Genomic DNA, 24656 nt, shown 5'->3' on the forward strand with positions numbered 1-24656 from the left:
CGAGATCACGACCTGAGCTGAAGTTAGATGCTTAACCAACTGAGCCACCCAGGCACCCTATATTTGTTTCTACATGCTATACTCAATCCTTATGTTTTGAACATGTGGCATACATTTATACTAACTGTCTTAATAATCTTTCCACTAAAATTATCATCTGTACCATTTCTGGATTTGTTTATGGTGGTTGATATTATCTTCATTATGTTTCATATTTTCTGCTTCTTTGCATGCCTTGTAGTTTTTAACTGGATGCCACACATTGCGAATCTTATCTTCTAGGGTGCTAGACATTTTTGTATACCTTAATATTCTTGAGGATTGCTCTGTGATTCAGCTGAGTTATCTAGAAACAATTTGAGCATTTTGAGGCTTTTGAAAAAGCTTTGTAAGGCAGGACCAGAGCAGCCATTCACCTAAGGCTGACTTTGTCCCAGTACCAAGACAATACTTTTCTGAGTACTCTATCCAGTGCTCCATTAATTAATCAATTTTTTGCTCTAGTTCCTGGAAACAAAAATTGTTCCTGGCCATGTATGAACTCCTGGAATTATTCCTCTGCTCCCTTGGCATGCTTCTTCCTTGGCCTCAGATAAGTTACTTACCTTCATGTGCTGATCAGCATTTATCTGAAGATTTAAGGAGAACGCTTTGCTGACCTCCCAAGCTTTCTCTGAATGCAGCTCTTTCCTCTAGTATTCTGTGAACTCTAACTCCTTTGGACCCCTCAAACCCAGCTTCACCATCTCAACTCATGAAGACAGGTAGCCTCCACAAGGGTCTTTCTCCCCCATACTCTGGAAACTTGCTCCTCAGTGAGAAAGTAATAGGGTTCACATGACTTTTTTCTTATTCCTAAGCGATCACTACCCTGCACTGTCTGATGTGCAATGTCAGAAAACCAGTGTTTCACATATTTTTTCTGGAATTTGTTTCAGCCACAAAGATGAATCCAGTCTTGGATATTATATTTTGGGCAGAAGTCACGTGTTGCTGTTTTTGGTAATAAAGGAACTTTGTAAGTGCTCATAGAGGGGAAAAGATTGTAAAGTAGAATTTGAAATTGAAGAGAGAAGGAAAAATTAATGAATGAATTTCCTAAAGGAAGTACAAAGCAGATATAATGAAAAGCTGGGATGGGACTTAACTTTGGATAAGGAAAAAAAAACCCACTTCTTCTGAGACAGGAAGAAAGTAGGAGAGCAATAGTGATAAGGCATAGAAATTTAGACGCAGGCTTCATGTGGTCAACTGATACTATGTGCACTCCTATTATGTAATGTGAACAAATCTCAGCTCTTTTCTGCAGGGTGGGTCAGGGGATGGAGGAGGAGAGCGAAGCATGATACCCAGTACATGTCTCCCCCAAATCACCCTCATTCCAAATCCTCCCTCCTGAGCTTTCCATATTCTTGATAAAAGTGAGTGTTTTGTAGATTACCCGATGGGCTCTTAACCAACTTCCTTTAAAACTTCTGGTGGTCTGATTCACAGCTCACATTGGTATCTGGTATTTATCATCTTTTGGTGCCTCCACTGATCTTTTCAACTTAAAATCCTGTGATATAACATTACCTAAGGGGTATGAGACAAGTGAAAATACAATTTCAATTTAGCAAAGCAAGTGTTCTGTTCTGTAAGTGTTCTGCATATCAGGTTATGGAAATACAGTGGATGGGCCGGGGCCCTACATAATATTCAAAGGCCAGATAGATAAGGGGAGTAGGAGTGGTAAGAAGGAAGGATGCTCCATTAGAGGGAGGAGAATGTGTGAAGGTCTGGAGGCAGGAATTTTTGGAACTGCAGGTGGATTAATAGGACAGGTGAGGTCAGAGAGCTCATCAGAAGCTACAGCCCCACAAATACCCTGAATGCTTTCTGGGGTGTTTGGAATTGATCCTGAGAACAGTAGGGAATCCTAGAGGAGTTTTAAGTAGAGGAGTGGCTGCAATCAATTTTGTGGTCAGAAATCATTCTGATATCAGTGTAGAGACTATAAGGGAAGGAACAAGACTGTTAGAGTAGTTACTGTGACAAGGGATACTATCATATCCTGAGATAGAAGGAGAATAGTAGGGATGGACAGAAGTGATACATCCTCGAGAATAAGATGGTGGAACTGCCAGATCTTATAAGTGATTAAATATGTGGCATAAGAGGAGCTACCAGGGGAAACACCCAGATGTTTGCCTTGGGTAACCGGATTGACAGCCCTGTTTTCAATGAAACAAGTATAACTGGTTAGATGTCCTAAAACTCCTTGTAAAGTAAGAGATAGTAGGGACGGTTGGAATGGTTTAGATTTGCTTTCGTTCACTGGACATATTTGTCTACTGTGCCAGGCTTAAAGATGGGGAAAGTGAAAGAAGCTATGGGATAATAAACAAGACAAGTAGTGGGGAGGGGTGGTGGCAGAAAGTGACAACCTCAGGAATCCTTAAGTCCCAGTCAAGGTTAGATAACATGAATTAGTGGAAGCAAGAGGATTGGTTATGATCTTCTTTCAGTAACCCTGGACACTATGAAAGTAGCATCAGAGAAAGCAGATATTGATGGCGGGTGGAAGCCAAGCTGCAGAATATGGGGGCAGTGTGGGTAAATTTACAGTAAAGTACAAGATGGAAGGCAATATCTGGGACTAACATGAGCATCTCTAAAATGCCTTCCCATGAGCATAGAAAGGACAGGGAAGCCAGAATGGGGCCAATGGGAGAATAAAGGCAAAGTGAAAGTCTGGAGGCCAATGCACTGAGAATGAAGGAGAGTGTGATGAATAGGAGACAGCCATCAGAGAGAATGTCAGCGTTGAAAGGAATGGCAGTAGTGAAATTCCAAAAGGTGTGTGCAGATGTGATTTCACTTCATAGAAGGCAGCAAGTGGTTGTGAGGCAAGATTGTTAGAAGTGTCATGAATATGAATGATGACATTCCAAAATAGGGGTTCCACAGGAAGTCTATGAACAAGGTAAAAGTCAGGCTGGAAGTCAGTTATGGAAACAGGACAGGGAAAGAGCAGAAAGTAAAACTGTGAAGAGCGCAGAGTCAATTGTGTGGAGGAAGAGACACCGTGGTGAGGTGGAGGTGGGGGTGAGTGCTTTCCTTCCTGAGTCCAGAGGTATTACTTTCATTAGAAGGAAACTGGTATTATCACGAGAAAAGAGGTATGGGTGGCGACCATGAGCAGGGAAAACCATTCTAGGAAGGGATTAATTTTCAAGCAAATAGTATGTTACAATAATAGAAGAAACCTCGAGGATACTTCTTTTCATTCCACTGGTCATTGTGGAAGCAGGTAGGAGAGGGAAAACAGGGATGGTCAGGGATACATGGGATAGCAAGGAACGTGCTGGAAGGGACACAGTGAAAAGTTTTCCCCTCAGTGGCAATTTTTAAAATAAGTGAAATTGAGGCTCTCTGGGTCATTTGTATTTCTGGAAACTCCAAAGTCATTTTAAGTTTATTTGCTAAAATTTGGGGGGCCCATCATAGTTGCTGAGCATCTCCCTAATGAAATTCTTTGAAGAGGTCTTCCCTTTGAATTTTCCTTTCATTTTTTTAATGTTTATTTATTTTAGAGAGAGAGAGAGGAGATTGTAAGTGGGGCAGAGAAACATGGGGACAGGATCCAAAGCAGGCTCTGCACTGAGAGCAGAGAGCCTGATGCCAGGCTGGAGATCATGACCTGAACCGAAGTCTGACGCTTAACCAACTGAGCCACCCAAGTGCTCCCTTTTGAATGTTCTTCAAGTGCTTATGGAGAAACGTTAGGCAGAAAATACAATGTGATATGATACACAGGAAGATTATTCCCTACTGTCAGGGTCTGAACACAGAGAGAGTTCACTAATGAAACAAGTCAGAGGAGAAAACTTTCTATTTCCTATGAAATAACTAGCTCACATTAAATATCAGAAAGTAATGACGAAGAGGTGGAGAAGATGGGAGGAATATACAGAAGGTTTCACCCACACCCTGTTTTGTGGTGTTTGCCCTCATCCTGCCACCACACCTATGAGTTTCGCTTATTAAAATAATAAAGAGGTAGAATGACTAAAAGCTGCTGACAATGCATAGAGCTATACACAGTCCCATAAAGGCTAGTACCAACAGACAAGATCAGTATTCAATTTGGGGAATGCCTGATGATGTTAGCTAATATTTTTTCCAGCTTGGTCTATCTGTGCATACTGGTGTGTGTACTTTTGTTTATCTTCAGTGGATCATTGAGAAGATTAATCTCCTATCCTTCATTTCACTTACGAAATGTTGACATTAAAATCAAAGATAAAACGGGGATGAATTGGGGTAGGGAATCTAAACTATACATAGCATCCTTTTAAAAAAATCCACGTAAGTGTTTAAAAGGCAACAGCAATTCAAAGTTTGGAACAGGTAAAATCAATTAAAGTTTTATGCGGAAAATACAGCCTGGGCAACATCATATGTACACAAGAGCACGATATGAACATGTGTAAAAATTCAAAAAAATAGCAGTCGTCATAAAGCTACCATTAAAAGAGCACTTCCCATGGTCTAAGCTCTTTCCATGTTAGTGTAATTTCGGTAATGACAGGAGGTAGCTATCCTTAACCCCATTTCACAGATGAACACACCACAGGCCCGCCAAGAAGCCTTTGCAGCACCCACCACCAACAGGTGTTGGAGCTGAGCCATCTGACTGCCCTAGCGGTGTTTAAAAAATCCCACTAGAGTCTCACTTAAGGCAGATCTACTCCACTTTTTAGGTGTGCCTAGTGACCTTCATTTTACCTGCCGAGTCACAATTTCAAGACTTGTCTTACAGTTACATTGAAGAAAGTAGGGTAGAGAAGTCGTGAGAGTAGGAGGAGGGGTAGGGCAGGTGGAAGAGAACAGGTGGAAACGAAGGGAGCTAGAAGAAACAAAGAGCAGGGCGCTGGCCCGCGGAGGGGCGAGGAGGGCGCGGGAAGGACCGCGCCGGGTGGCCGCCGCACCTGTGCACGTGACCGGTGCGGGCGCCAAGGCGGCCTCGGCGCGCTCACCTGGACCCACGTGACGGGGCGGGGCCCCGCGCGGCCCTAGACAGCGCGGCCACGCCCCCTCCCGCGCGGCGCGCCGGGACCCCGCGGACCCGAGCGGCGGCGGCGGCGGCAGCGGCGGCGGCGGCGGCGGCGGCGGGAGCCCGGGCGGCGGAGGCGGGCGGAGGGAGGCGGCGGCGGCGCGCAGAGACGCAGAGCGGCAGCGGCAGCATGTCGGCCGGCGGAGCGCCAGTCCCACCGCCCCCAAACCCCGCCGTGTCCTTCCCGGCGCCCCGGATCACCCTGCCCGCCGGCCCGGACATCCTGCGGACCTACTCGGGTGCCTTCGTCTGCCTGGAGATTGTAAGTGGGGCAACCTCGGCGCGTCGCCCGGGGAGCGAGGACCGGCAGCGGCATCCTAGCTTCCCGGGGCTGGCTCCCTCTGCCCGCGCCCCAGCTCCCTTACATTCGACGTGGCCTTTACCTGCGCCCCTCCCGGGGTCCTGCCCTCTCCATGCCCAGAGCAGCCCGAACCTGGGCCCTCTCGCCTGGCACCTGTTACGCTGGCACCTGCTCTCCCGCTGGCGACAGAAATGGCCCCGAGGGAGCGAGCAGACGTCCCAGCGCCGGGGCCAAGGATTGGGGTCTTTGAGAGGGGAAGGGTGCTTGGGCTTGGGGCGCCGCGGAAGACCCCCGGTGGCTTGGCCAGGGGCCGCGCTTGGCTAGGGCAAGAGTAGGCTCTCTGGGCCTCGCCTGTTGCTAACCTGCCATTTTGTTGGGTGGTGCAAAGGTGTAGCCGATGACTGAGTGACCTGAAGGCTGCCACGACGTGAAAAGCCGGAGGCGGGAGGTGCCAGGAAGAGAAGGCGGGCTTAAGACCTGAGCCTACCCACCCCCTTCCCTTTCCATTGTTAGTGCCCTTTGGATTGGGGAGAGGAGCAGAGCTCTGGAGGCAGGGCAGGGAAAAAGGTCAAGTGAACCGTGCCCTTGGCAGTTTCTAATAAAGTGGGCCTGAGAGTGGCGGGGGCGTTGGTGGGGGAGGTACAGAGGTGGCTGTCAAGTTCCTCGCTGCCTGCCTTTGTGCCTACTGGCTTCCTAGCCGACCTGTGCAAGTCGACACTTCTCAGCCCACTTTGTTGGGCCTAGGTGAAGGTGAGGTCACCTGCCCTGCCGTGCACCTTATTGGGCTAGAGATTTTTTAAACCTTTTTAAAGCTATTTTGTGGAGTTGGAAGATTTTGGAGCTCTTTGTGGACCAGGGGGAATGTGCAAACATAAATTGGGCAACTCCAGGTTGCATCATGCCCTGAGAACGGCAGATCCAGAGTGCAGTGCTAGCCAGTCCCTGCCCTTCCTGTAGGCTGATGTTGTTTGTTCCCTATGGAGTTTTCATCTCTCTTTTCTCACCTCCTCTGAGTTTGCATAACCTGGATTTGGTCGCTTCGGTTTCGCTTTTGTGCTTGTGGGGCCAGAACGCCTTGTGAGCATTGGTTTTCTGCCCTATTGTGTGCAGGTGGCTAAGGCGTGCTAAGTTAAGTTTAGCTCAGATTTGAATCTGCAAAAGGAGACAAGTGAGTTACAGGCTACGACATCAGTAATCGGATCGTGACTGCGAGGCTGGAAGAGGCTGGTTTTGAGTCTGAGCCCAGTTCAGAAGCATCTGAATGCTTGGGATGAGGCGCGGGCATCCATGTGAGGAGAGTAGAGAGGGGATGGCACTGGGCCCGGGCACCGTTGTGTGTGTGTGTGTAGGAGGGGGAGACACTCTTAGAACGGTAGAAAGCTTGTATAAGTTCTGGGCTGCTTTAGTCCCATGTTCCTCAAACTCTACTCATTTGCATATCGCTTTTAGGAGTTTTTGCCATATCTGCATTCCACCTGTTCTAGGATTTACAGAATGTTCACTTCGATTCACTTTCTAAACTTCAGTACCTACTTTAGCCTCATCCTAAGCAACAGTATACATGAATTCTCGAATTTGATATACTGGGTATATTTTTTTAATATTTACTCAAATATATACTTTCGCGTTTACATACATGTATGCATACATGTAAAGATATGTAAGGATACATGTATGTATATAGGGACATGTATACATATATACGCAAAGAAGGCTCAAACACGTGCCATCACATCAAATACTGTGCCAAGGGCCATCTATGGTCTTGTCATACTTTTGGAAACACTGCCTAATTCTGTGGGAAAAAAGTGGAAGTGATTTATTTTCTCTCCCCTGCCCCCATATCTCTTTATCTAGCCCAGGAGTTAGTTCTCAACTCTGCTGTACTTAATTACTTGGGCAGCTTTTAAAAATACGGTGGCTGGCCCAGACTAATTAAATAAGAATCTCTGGGGAAGCACCCTGAGTCGGCTAGGTTCTTCTAAAAGCTCCCCAGAGGGTCTAGTGAACACATGGCTGGGAACCCCCGAGGGCGGCCTTTACCAGGGCTCTGTGGACAAGACAGCCCTCATGCAAAGCCAGAGCTTCTACCCCTCCCCATTCTAATAGGGACCCAGGCCCAAAGAAGTATCCAGACTGTTCCCCTTATCTCTTCAAGTTTTCTTGTTGCTTTAAAGTGTTCAGTCTCCCACGGCTCCTCCTCAGAAATTCCTCTGCCTGTGAATGAAACGTGACAGTTTGCTAGGAGCAGTTCTCAACTCCAGGTGATCTCCTTTCTGGGGGCCTCTTCCAGTGTTTCTGGATATCCCCAAACTCCTTCTCAATTTTGGCCTTCGGTTCAAATGCATTTGTCTTGGTGAGTTCTCTTTTTGCGTCTTGTTGCCATCTAAAGCTTGATGTGGGAAAACAGCAATTGACAAGTGGGCTGGGCTATCAGCAGCTGACTAAGCTAATGAAACCGTGATCTTGGAGTTCACTTCTCACACTAACTGGAAACTTTGCTCAGAAAATTCAGTGTCCCAGATGGTGCCTATACTTACTGTGGTGAGTACTCAGTAATGTATAGAATTGTCAAGTCACTGGGTTATACACTGAAACTAATAGAACGTTGTATGTCAACTATACTTCAATAATAAATTTTCTCAAATTTACATTAAGAATTCATTTTCAGTCCCTCTTATTATATCCATGCATAATCTCTCAAGTGTAAGCCGTTTATTGAGAGATAATTCAAAAGATGCAAACAGTGCCTGCCTAATGGCACCAGGTAAGGCAATTTATAGCACTGGCTTCATAGGTGGAGAATATTGCAACCACATAGACATGGCACGGTTTTTTGAGACAAATGTGGTCCACTCCCAGAGATTTAGGTTGTCAGCTCCTATGTTTTTGCCCTGAGCTATACTTACCAATGCATGCTTGCCGTGAAGAGTGTAATACTAAGCTATTTTTGCAATGCTAAGTCTTTTAGTTTAGGATGGAAAACATCACCTTCAAAGTTACATTTTCAAATTCTCTGTGTTTCCTGGTTTAGTGTTTTCTAAGTCTTTTGTCAGGTGCTGATTGAATACCTACTGAGTGCAAGACACTCGTCTGGGGGGAAAAAAAGGTGGTAGACCCTTCCTCACCTGAAAAAAACATCTAACCTAGTTGAGATGATCTGCATACAAATAACTGCCATTCAGGGACGATGTAAATATGGAGAGTGGGCTACAGCTAAAGTGTTTTCCAGGCAGGTCTGTTTATAAGAAAATGAACGTCAGAGCATCTGTCCTATGGGGCCGAACAAGATACTTAAGGTCCCTGTCCTCAGTGAGCTTACCTTGTATAATCCGCAAGATAGATCAGATGTTACAGTTAAACATGGAAAAGAAGAAAGGTCAATATGTTGAATTCAGTGCATTGCATGGTTTCGGTGTTTGGGAAACTATCCACATTCCCCAAGATATTCACTAGCGTTTTTCTTTATGGGAGATATTCTAGGACTCCTATTCACATGCTCTGACCTGCAGTGGTGTGGATGTCCCAGTAACTTTCACTCATCCAACAAATAATTAAGAATCTGCTATGCATCAGGCCTTATTTTATGCCCTGGGAATAGGATAATTAACATAGCTCTTGCCCTTAAATTCGTGTATAGTGAAGTATACAGCCAAGAAAGAATTCCAGTGTCTGAAGTGATAAAATTGGTCATGAAAAGTACTATTGAAAAACGGGGTAAAGCACATCCGGCCACTGGGGAGTCCGAGCCAGGCAGCTCGCATGAGATGGTGACACAGGAGTTTAGTCTTAAGTGATGAGTAGACATTCAGTAGACAAGAAAAGTGGGAAAGAGAATTCCAGGTAGAAACAAGGGCATGTGTAAACCCTAGAGACAAGACAGACCATGGCACGAAGTTTCCAGCAACTGTTTGTTTTTGTTTTTGTTTTTTATTTTTTCTAATTTTTTTTTTTTAATGTTTATTTTTGAGAGAGAGACAGTAAGGGAGCAGCAGAGAGAAAGAGAAGGAGACACAGAATCTGAGGCAGCCTCCAGGCTCTGAGCTGTCAGCACAGAGCCCAATGCGGGGCTCGAACCCATGAATCACGAGATCATGACCTGAGCCAAAGTCAGAGTCGGATGCCCAACCGACTGAGCCACCCAGGTGCCTCTGGTTTTTTATTTTTTTCACATGACACATGGGAAGGTGGCAGAAGAAGGAGAAAGAGCAGAAAAGGCCCGAGTTGTGATTTGCTGAGAACTGACTGGACCAGGCATCACATGGGAGCTGCTGAAGTCCAGGGGCAAATGTGATCGTACTTGTGTTTTAGAAATCTTTGAGTACGAGCACCTGCGTGGCTTGGTCCAGTCAAACGTCCGACTTCAGCTCAGATCATGATCTCGTGGTCCATGAGTTTGAGCCCTACATGGGGCTCTCTGTCATCAGCACAAAGCCAGCTTCAGATCCTCTGTTCCCCTTTCTCTCTGCCCCTCCCCCACTCATTCCCCACCCCGTCTCAAAAATAAACAAACATTCAAAAAAATCTTTAAGTGGTGAAGTTTGCTGATAAAACAGAGGCTGAAGGCAGATCAGTTAAGGGACTTATGTCAGTGGTTTGAATGAGGGATAATGACAATGACAAATGACAGAAGTACAGAAGAAGAGAGATCTGACCTTTAGAAAGAAGGTCAACCAAGTATATAAAGTTTGACATGTTCTGAAGTGAAACTACGGTAAACTTAAATATAAGATGTAACTCAGAGGAATTACGGCAGGAGCACAAAAGTTAGAGGATGGTGGGGAGGGAGGGGCTCTGGAGCGGGCGTGCACAGAGAAACCTGTGGAAGAGATTTCAGATTATTGTCAACCCGAAGTTTTGACATTATACTAACATATAAACAGTCAGATGTGTAGGGTTTTCTTTTCTTGCCCAGAAAATAGATTTGAGTTGCACAGGGACATTGTGTGTTTGCAGCCGTGAAGAGGGGCTCTCTGTGGGTATGTTTCCTTCTCTGTGGGGGTTTTAATTCTCTAAGTAGGATTTTCCTTTTTCCTCTGGGTTAGAAATCTCCAGCCGTGTGAAAAGAGTCCTTAAAACTGCATAAGAGAAAAGGAACTGATGCCCTTGCCAAAGATTATTTTCGGCACTTGCTTCGCCCTGACTAGCAGCCCCTTACAAAATAGGAAGAACTACAGCTCAGAAAAAGTTACATCAGTTTCCTGAAACTCTTCACCTGGAGCTCCAGAGGAAAAGGTCAAGGACAGGAGATTGGTTTTGCAGAGCCCTACAGAAATGTTGGACGTGGTGGTAGGAGCCGTGGCCGTGGCATGTCTGCGTGGATGTGTCCGCATAGAAAAGACTGCGTAATGACAAGGACAGGGACCGGGCTGTCATACACAGTATTGTGCATGCGCAGCACCTGACCCATGCTATCTGATCTGGAGGACGGTCTGGACGGTGTGTGAAGATATTCTAGAGAAACTGGCTGGAGTGGACAAGGGCAGCTTTGAGGTAGATGTCCTGAGCAACTCTTAAAACATCATGGTTCTTCTCCAGGAATCTGCAGTCTGACCTGAATTTCCTGTGTCCTCTCTAACATGAAAGGGGCCATGTCCTTTCATATGTGACGTTCTTAACTTTTGTATAATGGCTTTCAGAAGGAGGGAGGTAAAAAGCAAGAAAAGAGGCATGACTGATCTGTGTGGTTCTTGCTGACATCAAGGCGTTGACCTGCATGAACGTTTTTAACCTAGGTGATAACTAGTTACCTGCAAACAGGAAAAGAGGATTAAAAAAAAAAAAAAAAAAAAAAGAAATCAAGGGCAGTTATAAGTAAGAATAAAAAGAGGCCAGAATTTATTTCTCCCCTATAAAGATGCGCTTTCCATTTTAGGACCTTAAGTAGCCTCAGCTACTTAAGAAATTGAAATGGAAATTTGGGGCAGATGGGGAGGAAAGGCCTGTAGTAACAAATGCTTCCCAGCATCCTCAAACATACTTTTGAAATTTTCAAATGTGAATCTAAAAAGTAAAACTTCCTTTGCATTAGTGTGTTTTGTACCTAGGCCCCTTCCGTATATGCTATTTCCCATTGCTTCCCAGAACTTGTCTTGTTCTCCTTTCTCTGATTTAAAACAAAAACACCTTGCCAGCTTGTAGCTCTAAATCAGAACTGCACCAGGGCTAGTCCGGGGCCAGGACCAGTTTGGATGGATGTCCGCATGGTGAGAGAACAGATGGGGATTGATGGAGGGCTCAGGAGGGGGTCGGGTAAGGCACAAGATAAACACCACCCTGGTCAAGAGTTCCAGTCGCAATTGCAGGAGAATAGGTGAATTGAACACATTTGAGACTCGAAGAAGAGTAAAAATGGAGTGTCATGAGCTAGACTGGCAAAAGCTGCCACCTTCCCCATAACTTTCCATCCCCGCCTCCTGAGATCTTGCTAGTACAAGATCTGGGTGGGTGTTGCCAATAATAACTTAAAAATTGAGAAGTACATGTTCCTGCTTCACTAGACTTCATGCCGATTTTTGAACACCCACCATGTACCAGCGAATGAGCTAGGCTCCAGACAGCAGTGTGTTCTTAGCATCTCAAGCTGCACTTCTGGATCATTTTCTTCTAGAACCATTCATTACACATACCGGTTGGTTTCCGCTTCTTTCAGGGAGAATGCAGTTGAACGTCTCCTGTAGAAAGCACTGTCCTGGGTTCTGAGCGTACAGAGATATTTAAGGCAATGCTGCCGACTCTGACCTCACAATCCGGTGGGCAAACAGCCATATGAACCCATGATTTCAAACCAGTAGATGTCAGTGCTACAGAGGATACACCTATCAGTAACCATGGAAGGACCAGGTGGTGGCATCCAGCCAGGGAAGTGTATGTGGAAGACGTGCTGCCAGAGTTTAGTTATCCAGAGAAAACTTTGATGGCAGCATGCTAGGCAGAAGCATGAACCAGTGTGATGGACTCGCGTGCAGGGGGTAAGAGACCAGAGCCCGGAGTGCCAGGCGAGGGTGGCTGGGGAAGCAGCAGTGCCGGGAAGAAGGTGAGCTTGACTGCAGTCCCACGGTGAACGAATTTATATACTTATGGGCTGCCTCGCAAGCACATCTATCTGCTGACCAAAGTATGTTCCCAGTTAAAAAAAAAATCTTGGAATACAGGTTATGTATAAAGAGCTAACTGTAGGTCATCTATTCATTAGACTATAAATAGTCCCAATATACTAAACACTCTTTAACCATGTTTAAACCAAGTTTATTTATTTATTTTGAGAGAGACAGTGAGGGAGCATGAGTGGGGTAGGGCCAAGAGAGAGAGGGAGAGAGAGAAATTCAAGCTCATGGCGTGGAGCTTGACGCAGGGCTTGAATCCACAAAACTGTGAGATCATGACCTGAGCTGAAGTCAAGAGTCGGACCCTTAACTGACTGAGCCAGCCAAGTGCCCCGATATTCTGAACTTTTGGAGGGCACAAACTCCTTTGTGATCCTGATGAAAGTTGTGTCCTCAGAAAACTGCACATGCACTTTACCCAGCTGGATATGACTTTAGGGAGTCAGCGCTCCCACATCCACCAAGCGACTCCACAGCAAAAGGATAGAAACCCTTTGGGGGAGACACAATAGCATAGTATCGAGAGCATAGGCTCTGGAAGCCAGGTGTCAGTTCGAGTCTCATTCTAACATTTATTAACTGTGTAACTTAGGGCAAGTTATTAATGGCTATCTGCTTCAACTTATCTGTGAAATGGGAGTAATAATAGTAATTATCTCTCAGTGTTTGTGAGGATTAAATTGGTACAAATAAAACCCTTAGAGCAGTTCTTGGAACATATGCATTCAATAAATGCTGGCTAGTATTTCTTTTATCCTCATTAGCTTCAACCTCTTAGTCAAACTGACTCTATAAACCAGACTAAGAGACCATTTTTTTTTCCTCTAGGCTTGCTGGTGGGTTCATTCTCACTGCTACAGTGACGAAATTCTCAATATATAAATTTTTTTAATGTTTATTTTTGAGAGACAGAGCACGACTGGGGAAGGAGCAGAGAGAGAGAGGGAGACACAGAATCCGAAGGAGGCTCCAGGCTCTGAGCTGTCAGCATAGAGCCCGATGCAGGGCTTGAACTCACAAACCACGAGATCGTGACCTGAGCCGAAGTCGGCGCTTAACCGACTGAGCCACCCAGGCACCCCTGAAATGCTCAATATATAAATTGCAGGAAAATTGGAAACTTTCTGTTATATACAGAAAGTTCTAAACAATTAAATATTTCTCCTTAGGGGTAGTCTAACCAGTCCTTCCTACCTTCAGATTCACTTACCTTTCCCTGTTCTCATTCCAAACATTGACTAAAAATAGGTCAGAGTAGGGACTGGCCTGTTTACTTAGTGCAATAATAAGAGTGCAGTGCACTAAGGTGAAGGTGTCAGATTGGTTTGGAAACTGTCAGCTAAGATGTTGGAGGGCATGTTTAAAAGCATGCTATTAGGAAATAAGTGACATTTGAAAAGACATAGGCTATTTGCAAAATGAATCCTTTCGAGACACGAAACCATCCAAATAGGAGACAAGTCGCGAAGTGTGTCATCGCACAGCCAGGATGTGGCCAGAGTTGTTTCTGGCACAACACCCTGTTTTCCTGCAGGGTTATGGGTTTTCACCCGTCCACGGTTTCTAGTGAAAACACGTTTTAAGTCCAACTCGGAGGGCTCAGTTCAGTGTGATGGGCGGATGAAAACGTCCGCGACTTTCTTATGGGAAGGCTTCAATCGACTCACACCCTCGTGGGCTGCAGGAGCCAAGCTGAAGTGGTCAACACATGGGAAGCCACAAAGGAGATCTGTGGTTTCAGGGATGTGTAGCAGTTTAACAACTGCAACTCGACACAGACATGAACACTCCAGGTGGCTGCCAGGGACCCCTGAATTTGAGCGCAGAAGGGAAGGGGAAACTGAGACACAGGGGAAGGCTGACACCTACTTCTAGGAAATGTTTGCCTTTGCAACATACCTGGAAGTCTGGTTGTCTTTTTGTTAGAGCTTGAGGTACAGAGTCATGCGCCCCAGCTTTGTTCCTGAGAGAAATGTCAAAATGTGGTGCATTGGGGAGTTTTGTGTGTAATTATCAGACTTTTCAGGACACTAGAGTGATGGAAGGCAGTGGTAGACAAGAGGTCAGAATGTGGATTCAGATCCAAGAAGAGAAAACGTGGGCGGACACAGCACCCCATCCTTCTTCACAGTGTGTGTACTGTGCAGTTGCTACGATACTTTATCAACTGTTCTCCCTCAGATTTTAACCATTTTTGACTCTGCTTTTCACCTCTACAATCAAGGCTCCCTCCAGAGTCACCTCTACTAAACAGGGATGCTAATATTTACAGTATGGCTGGTAAATGCTCTCAGCTTAGTAACACCCAGGATTAGAAGAGGTGAGTGTAGTGAGCGTTGGTAATATTATTAAAAGATCAGTCGTTACAGTTGCAGCCAGGTTGGGAAGCTCAGGAGAAGGGGAAGCTTTTGGCAGAAGGAAGTCATGAAGTGAGGAAGAAAAAACTGTGTCAGAGCCCTAGTGACCTATATGCCAACGTGAGTCTGTGCAGTGAGGAAGGTGGAGCTCTGTAGTGAGCTTAATTACGTTCTCTGACCTGTCCCTCCAGTATCTCCCAAAGCTAAAGCTACCGTGGTGAGCAGGACTTAAATCCGGATTTCACAGACTTTTCAAACCCGGGATGTGGAGTATGTTTACGTGGGGGAGGGGCATTCGCACACCTTCCTCCCTCTCCTGCCCCCTTCCCACACAACACACACCGCGAATGAGGAGGCGAATCTGTTCTCTTTCCATGTAAGTGCTTGGTTTCCTTCCCAAGCCTTTGAGGTGTTGGAAGGGCTCTGATTTTGAGTAAGAACGGTTTATCTGTACTGTTTCACATAAGCATCTGCTGTCAGAGCCCTGGTCTGCTCTGTAAACCTGCTTCAAAACCCGCCTCCCTGCCTCTCTTTCTCCATGCCTCCCATTAGATTTCTTCTCTCCTCTCCCAGCCTCTCAGAGCACACTGCATGGAGCTCTTTTTATAGCACTCGCCACAATCTGCTCCGGAATCAGCTTTGATGGTGTCTGTTTCTCCCTAATCTAGAGCTCCAGGATACAGAACCTCGCCGTTTTGTCTTTTTTCCCCGAGTATTCTTCTGCAGTACCTGGCAGTAGATTTGAGGTCAACTAGTTTGAGATCCAGTCTGGGTTTATTAAATGTTATGCCTAATTCTGGGGGATCATATAGCCCTTCTTCAGAGTGTCAAATTTATCATAATCCCTGTAGCATATATTTATGCTTTAATATCTGAGTCTGCCTGCCCCTAATAAACAGGTTCTTTATTACCCTGGTTGAATGAATAGATATTTATTAGTGATGTGTATTTCTTAAATAGTATTTAAAGTAACATAAGTTATTTGTGGTGGGAGAGTAAGAAAAGGTTACCAGAAAGAGGATGCTGAGAATAAAGGAAACAATTTGAAGATCTTATTACCTTCGGGTATTTAGTAGACAGTATGAAAGAGTAGAGAATCTTTTTACGAGGAACATTATTTCTTTCGTAACAACTAATCAGTTTGTGGTTAAATTTTTTAATGTACATTAATATTCATGACTTAGATTTATTTCATAAAACTTTGTGGGTTGATTGTTAATTTGTTTATTGTTATTTTTTTTTAATTTGAAATCAGGACTTCAGGTATACCAGAAACCACAACTGTAAATGTAATGATTGGTGCTTTAGTTATCATACTCAAGTGATAATTCATTATGCTTTCAAAAATATTTTTCAGGGGCACCTGGGTGGCTTAGTCGGTTAAGCGTCCGACTTCAGCTCAGGTCATGATCTCACGGTCCGTGAGTTCGAGCCCCGCGTCGGGCTCTGGGCTGATGGCTCAGAGCCTGGAGCCTGCTTCCGATTCTGTGTCTCCCTCTCTCTCTGCCCCTGCCCCTGCCCCATTCATGCTCTGTCTCTCTCTGTCTCAAAAATAAATAAAAAAACGTTAAAAAAAAAATTTAATAAAAAAAATAAAAAAATAAAAATATTTTTCAAAGTGGTAGTGAATTGTATGACTTGGCCTTTGTAGAGAAACTTGAATTAAACTTGTGGTTTTGACTTTTAGCGACTTGTGCAATTTGGATATTATCTACACACTTAAGCGAGATACATGGGATTACTGTTTGTTAATATGTGGAGCTCTAGCTATTCTTGGAAACTTGGAGCTTTTTTACTAAACAAATATGGGAGAGCCTTCTGCCTGCCAGACAGACATGTTTCTATGATATCACTTCCATGTATATGGCGGGGGGGGGTGGAGGAGGGAGGGGGGCTGATTCCTACTTGCCTATAGGTTTCTTCAGAACAGGTTTCTTCAGCCTCAGCTTTTGGGTCACCAAGTCCAGCACACTGCCTGACTGACAGTTAGGAAGGGATCATTATGTTGATGGATGAATGGCTTAGGATGCAGAGGCCTATAAGGCGGCTGGCTGCCAAGAAGGTCTCATCGTGCAGTTGGCGTGGAAGCCAGAACATTTACAATTACAATTACATCAGTATAACATATCCATACAGGGAGCTCGCCCAGGGGACAGGGTACCTGAGCATGGGGTGGGACTCAGGAAAGACTTTGGGGTGTTGTCCTCTTCAAGATGAGCTGTGAGTGGAAGTTTCTCAAATACTCATGGGGAGGGAATGACATTCTCGGCCAGCATATGTGAGGCCACTCAAATGTGAAAGTGCTTTGTCTTTGGACTATGGATTTTTTTTCTTTAATATAAAATGTGAGGGGCTTAGTGGCAGGAGACAAAGATGGGAAAGACAGGTTAGAGCATAAAGGGCCTGGAATGCCATGCAAAGGACGGGTAGCCTCTATTAGCACTAGCATAGAGGAGAATTGCTGTGGTTAGGTTCGTGAAACTGGCCGTCTTCACCCCAACACCATTCCTCCTCCTATGATGTCTCACTCACCCCTAGTTGCCCAAACCAGAAGTCTGGGTTTCTTCGTTATCTGTTCTTTTGCTGACATGTTCCCTACCTGCCACCATGCCTACTTCTAGGCATGAAACTAGAAACTGGAAACATTCTAGTATCTGTCTAATCCACTCACTTTCCTCTGTCCTCCGTGCCCGAGTCTGGACTGTGCTCTGTGGCTGTCACAGTCTCCTCTGTGGTTCCCCAGCCCTGCATCCATTCCTCTCCAGCCCTGTCCAGCTCTCTGGCCAGAGAGAAGCATCTAAATACACGTTAGATGGTGCTCACTCCTGCTCAGGCATTCTGTGGCCTCCCATTGCCTTTGGGAGAACGCAGGACCCTTCAGCTCAGCATCCAGCCCTCGCCTGTGGCCACCCCCTATGTGGTCCCTGCTGCCCCTGTAGTGCTGGGCTCCGCCCCTCAGCTCCCCGCCCCCCCCCCCCCCAAGTCAGGGCTTATCTCCTGCAGGAAACAGCCTTCTCCTCCCACCTCTACACTCCCTAGCTTTGTCTTTTGGGTTGCTGCTACTGGGGTGTATTTCCTGTCTTTTCAGCTCTGGATTTTTAGAGCCCTCACTCGGTGAACCTGCAGTGCCCAGTATTTGCCCAATTGTGACAGGTGTGAAGCAGCATTTTACACACTTACTTGTCTCTTTCCTGTAAGAGGCCAGGAATTCTGCGATGGCGGAGACCAGGTGTAGCTTGTTGACCATCTTATTCCCAGCATCTGGAACAGTCCCTGACAGGCAGCAGCTACTTACTGAATATTAGGTCTGTGCCCAGCACATAGAAGAGTATCAAAAATCAGGTAGACCTTGTTCACTACCACGTACAGCTGCTGCGGCTTTTACTCGACAGGTGGGCAATAATCTCACATGTTCAAATAGGCCATGATAAGGACGGACACGTGGCCATTAGCGCTGACAGGTTAGGAAGTCATGGCTGATCTGTGCTAGTAAACTCTCTGAGAAGTGGTAAGAGCGGAAGCCAGAGGTGTGAAGGATCACAGCTAGGATAGGAGGTGAGGACCAGGCACAGATGAGTTTGCAAAAATGGTTGACTGAAGAGGAAATAGTTAGAAAGGCCACGGGGTCAAAGGAGGATATTTTTAGGTGATGCAAGAGTTCTGTGTCTGTTCATGGACTGGGGATGAGCATCCACCACGGAGGCAGGTACAGAAACAGGTGTGGCTCCAGGTCAGACCTGTGCATGGAAGCTCTGGCCTTGCCCTTGAGGAAAGCAGGTGTCTGTGTAGGGGGCTTGCAGCATGTGTACAGGGGTCTGGGGGGGAAGCAAAGGTAGAGGTAGAGGTGTAAGCATGGACGTTCAGTTCTGTTGCCCACTCCTGTGACATCTTTCTTTCTTCCTTCAGCTGTTCGGGGGACTCGTCTGGATTCTGGTTGCCTCCTCCAACGTTCCTCTACCTCTGCTACAAGGATGGGTCATGTTCGTGTCCGTGACGGCTTTTATCTTTTCCCTCCTCTTCCTGGGCGTGTTCCTCTCTGGCATGGTGACTCAGATTGATGCCAACTGGAACTTCCTGGTAAGGGATTTTTAAGTCTATTTCAGGAAAATGAGAGAGACGTATAAATATCTTATTCTGTCGTGAAATGCCTGATCTCCTCTTCGATCCCCAGTGAGAGAGAGAGGTCTGACCACCGGGTCTGCTGTGCTAGTGCCTTGATGGACAGCAGGGTCCCTCTTTGTGAAATTTCTGTCAATAGAGCCGAGAAATCTGTTACTCCTTTATGAGTTGGGTGACCTTTACTCAAAGACTCTTTTATTTCATACAGTAAATGAATTGCATTACAGTTATTGAACTATCAAAGAGATGCTTTTGGGGGATGGATGCTATGATATACATCTTGAAATTTTCCATTGATTTCTGCTTCAGATATTAAATATATATATCCTTTTCAGAAAACAAGGAGCGGTATATTCTCTTCTCTAAATACTTACAAAAGGGGATAGTTTGTATTTATTTTTAATTCCTGTCCTAAATTATTAAGAATTGGTCGATTTTAAGAGATGAATTTACAATCAACATAACTTTAAAAATTATGACACCATTAGATTGGATCCACTTACTTTCCCTTTTCCCATATAACATAGGGGTCCTTTTTCATGCTTATGCTTATTCATTCTCTGGGACTATTTCATAATGGCCAGTGGAGGTTGAATTCCAATCAGTCGGTAGTTAGAAATTTAAATCAAGCTTAAATCAGGCTTATATTGTTCCTTTCAAGTATGGTAACATTGTATTCACCAGCTTTAGGACAGAGGCTAGGCATATTAAAACATGTTCTTTGTTACAGAGTCTTAGAAGAACCATCATCCCAAATGTTACTAGCAGTGAAGTCTAGTGAATGTGGCTGCCCATTAACCCAGCCCAGGGGCAAATGGTTAGTGTAAAAAATTAAGGAGGAAGTGTGGTACAGTGGTTATAATCCTGCACAGGCTTTGAACTTAAGTCTGGTTTGCTTAATAACTATGTAGCCTTGGGCAAAATACTGAACCTCTTTGGCTTTCAATTTCTTCCTCTGTAAAATGGTAGTAATGATACCTACCTCCCTTAGATACCATTAAGGAATAATGGCACGAATGCATTCTAAAGCGCTCATCAGCTTTGTGATTTATAGTAAGTGATCAGCAATTGTCATAATTCCATAAATACACAAGGCTTGCAGTTTGAAACTTTAAAAGCCCTTCTGTTGAGGGATGCCTTGGTGGTTTAGTCGGTTAAGCATCCGAATTCGGCTCAGGTCATGATCTCATGGTTTGTGTGTTCGAGCCCCACGTCGGGCTCTGTGCTGACACCTCAGAGCCTGGAGCCTACTTCACGTTCTGTGTCTCCCTCTATCTCTGCCCCTTCCACTCATGCTGTGTCTCTCAAAAATAAATAAATGGGAAGAAGAAGAAGAAGAAGAAGAAGAAGAAGAAGAAGAAGAAGAAGAAGAAGAAGAAGAAATAAAAATAAATAAAAGCCCTTCTGTTGAATTACTAAATTGTACACCTGAAATAATGTTATACTGTATGTTAACTAACTGGAATTTAAATAAAGACTTAAGAAAAAAACATATTCTCAATCTCTCTCTGTCTCTCTCTGTCTCTGTCTCTCTCTCTCTCTCTCTCTGTCTCTGTCTCTGTCTCTCTCTCTCACACACACACACACACACACACACACACACACACATACAGGAAGTCCTATTTCTGAGGTTGCTGCTGCAGTGTGTTCCTACATTTTTGCCTTGATTTCTCATTAATGATGAGAAAATATTTCTAATAAATGGTCAAGTGATGAAGATCAGAAATCTCAGTCTAAGTTATAGATAGACACTTAATCTCCTCTCCCTAATTGCCTGGCTTTCCTGTAATAATGTATGAATGAACCATCGATACCTAACGTTGGTACAGCAGCAGCCTCTTCTAGTATTAGGTTCAAAGATGGTGTTTGGCCACCATGTACCAGTATAGCCTTCAGTCCTAGCTAATACACAGTCACTGCCCCCACCCTGCTACCTCTTCCCCAGTGCTGTGCTCCCCATCATCCTGGCCCTTCCTCTGGGACTTTCCCGGACTGCCAAATAGCTCAGCAACTAAAAGGTTAATGCCTGGAAAGGTAGTGAGTCTCCAGGAGCCTGCACTGCCCAGCGTTCCTTCTAACTGGTTGATGCACATGCTGTACCAATGTTTAAATGTTTTGCCAACATCACTCCTGGTTTTGTTAGACATACAATCTTTTTTTCATTTATTTAATTTATTTTCAAATTTTATTCAGATTCTAGTTAACATATAGTACAATATTGGTTTCAGGAGTAGAATTCAATGATTCATCACTTGCATACAACACCCCGGCTTATCATAACTAGTGCCCTCCTAATACCCATCACCCATCTAGTCCAAAAAAACAAATAATCCAGATATGAAAAGGACAGAAGACATGAATAGAAAGTTTTCCAAAGAAGACCTCTGGATGGCTGACAGACACATGAAAAGATGCTCAACATCACTCATCATCAGGGAGATACAAACCAAAACCACAATGAGGTACCACCTCCCACCTGTCAGAATGGCTAACATTAACAGTACAGAAAACAACAGGTGTTGGCAAGGATGTGGAGAAAGGGGAGCTCTCTTGCACTGTTGTTGGGAATGCAAACTGATACAGCCACTCTGGGGAATAGTATGGAAGTTCCTCAAAAAGTTAAAAATAGACTACCCTATGATCCAGAATTGCACTACTAGGTATTTAACCCAAAGGATACAAAAATACAGATTCAAAGGGGTATGCACTCTGATGTTTAGAGCAGCATTGTCAACAATAGCCAAACTATATAAACAGCCCAAATGTCCATCAGCTGATGAAAGGGTAAAGAAAAGGTGGTATATATACACAATGGAATATTACTCAGCCTTCAGAAAGAATGAAATCTTGCCATTTGCAACAGCATGGATGGAGCTAGTGTGTATTATGGTAAGTGAGAGAAGTCAGAGAATGACAAATCCCGTATGATTTCACTCATATGTGGAATTTAAGAAACAAAATAGATGAACATATGGGATGGGGGTGGGGAGGGGAGAAAGAGGGAAACAAACCATGAAAGACTTGTAAACATCTGTTTTCCTTTTGTTTATATTGAGTCTAATTTTTGATATTGAGTACGTTGTTAATATTCTTATAAATGTATTAGGTTTCCTAAACTTGTGTTCCTCCCCCCAGTCTGTAATGTTTTATCTGTTGTTCGGGCAATAAAATGTAAGAGTGGGTTTTGGTTTTTTGGTTTTTTGTTTTTCCTAATTAAACCACTTTATGGAAGAGGCCGCTGAAATTGGAAGACCTCCCAGTCTGTTGCATGGTCCCCTGCAGAGTGTATCCTGTGGTTTTCTTAGCTGCGGCCGTCCACCCTGAGGGAGCGAACGGTGGTGGCCACACACAGCACACGGTGCAGCGGGGTCACTGCGCAGCCTGGTGACGGTAGCCACGTTTTACAGACCTGGCTCACGCCTTCAAGGAGCAGACTTAAACGCTTGCCATGTTTCCAGAGGGCTCCTTTTGTTTCTCCTCTTGTGTGATTTTCTACATAATCAGTCATTTTTTGACCACATGGCTGCTTTTGGTGGGTTTCATAACCTATGTTGTGTACTCCTAGCCAGAAAGAGTTTTGAGCCAAACGTACTGTGGGAGTTGCCACCAGATGGTAACAACTTTCAATTGCTGTGTTCTGGAACTGTTAGACATTAACTGCTCAAAAGATAATCATTTTCCCTAGTGGTGACAGTTTAATGCTACCTGCATACAATGCACAAAGGAAGCAGAAATACATTTTGATGAAGAATTTATTTTCTAAAAGTATTTGTTGTGGGATATTGACTAAAATATTCATAGCTTCTAACTGTTGTTGATCATGAGATTGAGTTAACATCCGTGGTGGTAGATGTCCTCAGTATTTTTCCCCAAGCTTTCTAGCTTCGGTATAAATGATGAAATAAAAATATAATATGTAATATATGTAATAAGCTATATTAAATGCGAAAAACTTGCCCTATTCTGAGAAAAGAAGCAGGTTTTCATTTTGAAATGGTTTTTCTGTACTCTGTGTGTGTGCGTGTGTGTGTGTGTGTGTGTGTAGAGGAAATAACACCATTCTGCCTAACTTTAAACAAGGGATACCATACTTATTTTCCACTTTTGGAGAGGAGGGGTGTGAAGGAAAGATATATTTTAGGAAAATAAAAGCTACAAAAAGAAGTCCTGTACAATTAAACAAATTCATTTTATTCCCCCAACACAGTTGACCCACATTTGCCCATTATGGACATCACTTAATACTGTGAATGTCTTGATCTGTATTTTCTGTCCTGACACTTCATTTACTTATTTGATCTTTAGGTCGATTCCTATGGGACACCATTTTCTCATTTTTTCAGATGAGAAGGCTGAGGCTCTGTGTGGCCATCACCCCTTTTCATGCTGCCGTTGCAGAAACCAGGATTCCCCTATTTATGATGTAGCTTTTTTTTTAACTAGTAAAAATTTCACCTTGAAGTGTGGAGCAAAACATGGCCTTAAGATAAGAATATGGGGGGGGGGGGGTCATTTGTTGCTGAAAAAAAATCAAGCTATGCTTGAGGCCATTTACCTGAGCAAAAGGTGAAGACAAGTGGGCGGCACTCTGGGGTGTATGAATATTGGAAAGTTTGGCAGAAGAGCAAGGGTATGCAAAGGAGACTCAAGAAGGACGGGGCCATCTGCTGATGGGGATGTGCCAAGGACTCAGGACAGGTGGTTCCCAAAGGGTGGTCCCTGACCAGCCGCAGCAGCGTCAACCTGGGAACTTGGTAGAATGTAAACTCTCCCATCCTACCCAGACCTACTGAGTCAGGAACTCAGAAGGTGGGGCCCCATAGTTTGTGTTTTAACAAGCTTTTCAGATGATTTTGAGGCATGCTTACCTTTGAGAACCACTGGTTTTGCATAAACAATCTGCGTTGTCCAGAACGAGCAAAACGTGTGGAAGACCTTCTTGCACACATTCCACACAGAACAGCAGTTGGAATAAGATGACAAGGATGGCCAAATATAAACATGGGCGTGGCTCTCCAGTGGCGGGGGATCTTTACTGAGCACCTAATACGTATCTGGCCCTATCCTAGACCCTAGCAATAGAGTGGTGAACAAGACAGGCCTGCAGTGGCTCTCAGAGTTTGTTGTAGCAGGCAGTGGCATTAAAGAAATGATTACACGATTGATGCATTAATCAAAATGATGTTATTGGCCAAGCAGGGAGTGCTCAGGGTACTAGAAGAACATATCTGTCATCTCAGGTCCACTGGGAAGCGGACTGTAAGATGGATTTAAAAGTGCAAGATTTTTTTTTTTTTTTTTTAGAAGGAGGGGAAGAGATAACACCTGTCAAAGGTAATGGGCAAGGAAGTAGGATAAAGCAGGAAAGTCTTAGAGTGGATGTAGATTGGCAGTCTTGTTCAAATTAATGAGAAGCTGAAGAGCACAGTCCTTCCTTCAAAAGTCTTGTATTGGGCAAAAGTGGCCAGGCATCCAGCATCCCCACTGGAGCATCATTAGCTGGGGCTGCCAGGAGGAATGTGGCATTGGCTGAAACACAGCAGTAGGTCCCCAACCCACTGAAGCCGAAGCTGTCAGCTAATGCCAGGTTCTTTCTTAACGGGGAATGCGTGCAGTGCGTGATTACAGAGGCTACTGTCCACTTCTTGCACCGGTGGATCCACTTCTCTGTGTCC

General features: G+C 44.7%; 1 protein-coding gene across 1 annotated transcript in view; it reads left to right on the top strand.

The window, feature by feature from the left end:
- Nucleotides 1–5193: 5193 nt before the first annotated feature.
- MAL2 (mal, T cell differentiation protein 2) overlaps nucleotides 5194–24656 on the top strand; it is a 29101-nt gene continuing 9638 nt past the window's right edge. Inside the window, exons 1-2 of the mRNA XM_042924251.1 lie at nucleotides 5194–5360; nucleotides 18769–18939. Of these exons, the coding sequence (XP_042780185.1) occupies nucleotides 5229–5360; nucleotides 18769–18939 (303 nt within the window). The 5' untranslated portion in view covers nucleotides 5194–5228. The remainder of the gene's footprint in view (nucleotides 5361–18768; nucleotides 18940–24656) is intronic.

The sequence above is a fragment of the Panthera leo genome, chromosome F2 (assembly GCF_018350215.1).
Source record: "Panthera leo isolate Ple1 chromosome F2, P.leo_Ple1_pat1.1, whole genome shotgun sequence".
Classification (NCBI taxonomy): domain Eukaryota; kingdom Metazoa; phylum Chordata; class Mammalia; order Carnivora; family Felidae; genus Panthera; species Panthera leo.